This window comes from Setaria italica, chromosome II (genome assembly GCF_000263155.2).
Source record: "Setaria italica strain Yugu1 chromosome II, Setaria_italica_v2.0, whole genome shotgun sequence".
NCBI lineage: Eukaryota > Viridiplantae > Streptophyta > Magnoliopsida > Poales > Poaceae > Setaria > Setaria italica.
In genome coordinates this window covers 2,115,084-2,118,244 of record NC_028451.1, presented here as the reverse complement: position 1 = coordinate 2,118,244, position 3,161 = coordinate 2,115,084, and the positions used below count along the sequence as shown (strand labels likewise).

At 41.1% G+C, this 3,161-nt stretch overlaps 1 protein-coding gene across 1 annotated transcript; it reads right to left on the bottom strand.

The window, feature by feature from the left end:
• Window positions 1-948: 948 nt before the first annotated feature.
• LOC106804136 (agamous-like MADS-box protein AGL62) lies at window positions 949-1,416 on the bottom strand. The gene has a single exon (XM_014804671.1). It carries the CDS (start codon window positions 1,414-1,416, stop codon window positions 949-951), a length of 468 nt encoding a protein of 155 aa, XP_014660157.1.
• Between the last annotated feature and the right edge of the window lie 1,745 nt (window positions 1,417-3,161).

The following is a 3,161-nucleotide window of genomic DNA, read 5'->3' as shown; positions in this document are numbered from 1 at the left end:
TTTATACCTCATAACCAATTCCCAAACATATGTGATATGCTATGAGGCTGCCGAAGACCTGAAGCTGCATGTGTGATGGACCATATTGTGCGTGCAAAATGACAATCAAAAAACAAATGCTGAATCGTTTCATCATTGGCACAGAAGCAACACTTCTTGTTGCCTTGCCAATTACGCTTAGCTAAGTTGTCTTTTATCAACACCAAGCCCCTTCCTAAGTACCACAAAAAAATCCTAACCTTTAGGGGGGCTTTTATTTTTCATAAAAGTTTGTTCAGGTTGGGGACATCTTCATGTATCATGGTTAGATAGTAAGATTTCACTGATAATTGTCCAGTAGGGTGTATGTTCCAGTGAAATTCATCTTGCTCTTGGCTCAGCACTATATTAGCAATATGTGGATATAGATTATTCCATGCTGCTAACTTATTGCCTATGAGATCCCTACGCCACGAGATATTAATGGGTGAGGAGCTTAAAACTTCTGCTATAGTATGTTGTTTGTGTCGAGCTATGTTATATAGACAAGGATACTGCTCACGCAAAGTCATGCATATTTTGTAGTGTCAATTGATTTTCTGTGATGGATGTTTCTGCAGCTACCGTTTGAATCCATGAGAAATATGTCCCTGAACCCATTCTTTCATCATGATGTAGGCAGCAGCTTTCACTTTCAATCAAACGATTGCATTTCTTCAATAATATATGAAAGATACAAAGCACTTCATGGATGAAAGGACCAGAGCCATGAAATAATCTTCAAGAGCTCTCGGTCCTCGATATATCCATACATGCAGATGACGCTAATAAACACACTAGACATAGACTACTGATGGTCCAGACCACCTTTTTTTCAAACGACAAGCAGCTAGTAACTAAATCTTCTTTGATCATCCACAGGACAATTGAAATTACTGCATCAAATATATATCACCGAGGTAGATGATCTTAGATTTCTTGATAAACACGTGAGAGCCCGCGTAACAGCTCATTGAGCTTCTCGACACTAAGGTCATCTATATTTCCATAGATAAGCTTAGCCACCTTTGAGCTTTCTTGAATCTCCTTGGAACGTGCCATAGACTCCCACATCCTCCTATCCTGCACATCCTTCAGGTTCTTTAGCTGGATTAGCTCATTTTGTAGAGAAATGATTTTGGCCTTTTGTGCCTCATCATTAGGGATTGGATCTTCCGGTGTATTCCCTGAAAGGAAAGAATCAATAATGGGATCTGCAGATGGAGTGCCGAAAGCGAACACTTTTCCACTTTCACACTCTAGTGCAACAGCAATTTTTGCGCCAGTGAGGATGGATAGTTCAGCTGCGGTTTTGAATAGTCCATTACGCTGCTTGTGGAATGTAACGGTACTCTCACTATCTCTCTTAAGATAGTTGATACTGGTTCTCCTAGGCATTCTCAGATGGAGAATTCAAAGGAACTACTACTACAAAGCTATGGGGGATTGAATGATATTTTATTTGGGAGGCGTTGTGTTTTGATGAGAAGGAGCTTGAGAAGCGTCCTATATATAGGAGAAATGGAGCAAGTGGGGTCATTTTTCTAGTGATTCAATATATTAAAGAGTCCTTTCAAAAAAGTATAATACCATGTCACTTTTGTTTTCCAATGTCATGTCACTGACACTGAAGTCCTTGTGTTTCCTCAACAAGGTGGGGCCCATTTGTCAGTAGCTGTTAGGTAATTGTACAATTAAGTTCTGCGTGGATATTCCTTTATGCTTCTTGCATGCCAAGTATTAATATAGCGTGTATATAATGTTGCCTAACATGACATGTTGCAGTTTAGTACAATGCTTATGTTAAAGCTCTTTTGATCTATGGTTAACCGTATCCTGCCTTATATAAGCATTTCATGTGAGTCGTGTATTTAATGCTAATTAAATACAGCCATAAATTATGTCTATGTGCTGTAGTAGTATTGAACTATATTGATTGGAAATAAATTTTCTCCTATTCTTGATTTGAGCACCCCATCTACCAATCCACCAACTAGCTTCACTCTATAACTAGATCTACCATGTGGAGGAGGTCAGCATAGGCTAGGCATAGCATATAGTCGCAGTTGGAGATATACCTACAGCAGCATAAGTTTGGAAATGAACACCACCAAGGCTATATTGGTGGATATCAAAAGAGATCTAGACCTTCGACACTACCGCTTACAAGTTGGTGTGGAGGTCTTAGTACAAGAAACGGAAGTAGGGACTGATGCGGATTTGGAGAGGCCTTCATGCATGAGGAGAGAGAGGGGGAGGCCGGGAAGGGATGAGAGAGAGATGGTCGGGTGTAGCTGTATAAGCATATTGTCAATAAAAGGCCCGCTATTCTTAAGGTTTTTTTTCCTTAGTGAATAAGTTCCACTTTTAACAGCGAACTACTATTAAATTTCTTAAACCAAATTTCCACTTTTTAGACCATTTAAGGAAATTCTCAAAAAAACTTAATTGTATCCCATAATAAACATGTTTTCCCACACTTTTTCTGCACACGGGATCCAAGACAGGATTGGGGGCTAGGGTTTAGTTGGGGATCATCCTATGGTGACCCGACTCACGGTGCTCTTCATCAAATCCGAACATGTTGCCGCTCATGGTGGTGGCAGATTTCAGTGCTAGCCAATGGTTACGCCGCCTACAGTGGTGTGCTAGACCTAGCTTGGAGGTTGATGCCTGCGTGCCTGGGTCCATCTGAATCTTGTGGGGTCAGCTAGTGGTCGGTTCTGCTGTTGGGCACCTTCGGCCACTCGGTCTCATTGTGTCCTTGTTGTTGCAACCTAGTGAAGACAGCGAGGAGAATACGGGAGAGCCAAAGATCCACTTGCACGTGGGGAAGAACCGTCGGCTATCTACGGAGTTACATGTCTAGGAGCTTGGCCCTTGCGCAAGCATTCCCTCGTGAGGGGGCTCCAATGAGGACTAGGGAAAACGAGAGCTTTCCGATATCTCAGTAAAAATTTATCGAGTCAGGAGTTTGCATTCTCTACCTCATTTACCTTCCATATTACTCATTGCACTTTGCATTCCATGTTTACCTTTTCTAAAATTGCTATATGTAGTTTGTAGGATTGAAAGCTAGGATGCAAAATACTTTTGCAACAAAGATAGTAACACATGGAAAAAAATCTAATGCGCATCTAGAT

Coding starts and splice junctions, on each gene's coding strand:
- LOC106804136 (XM_014804671.1), bottom strand. CDS start 1,416: ATGCCTAGGAGAACCAGTATCAACTATCTTAAGAGAGATAGTGAGAGT.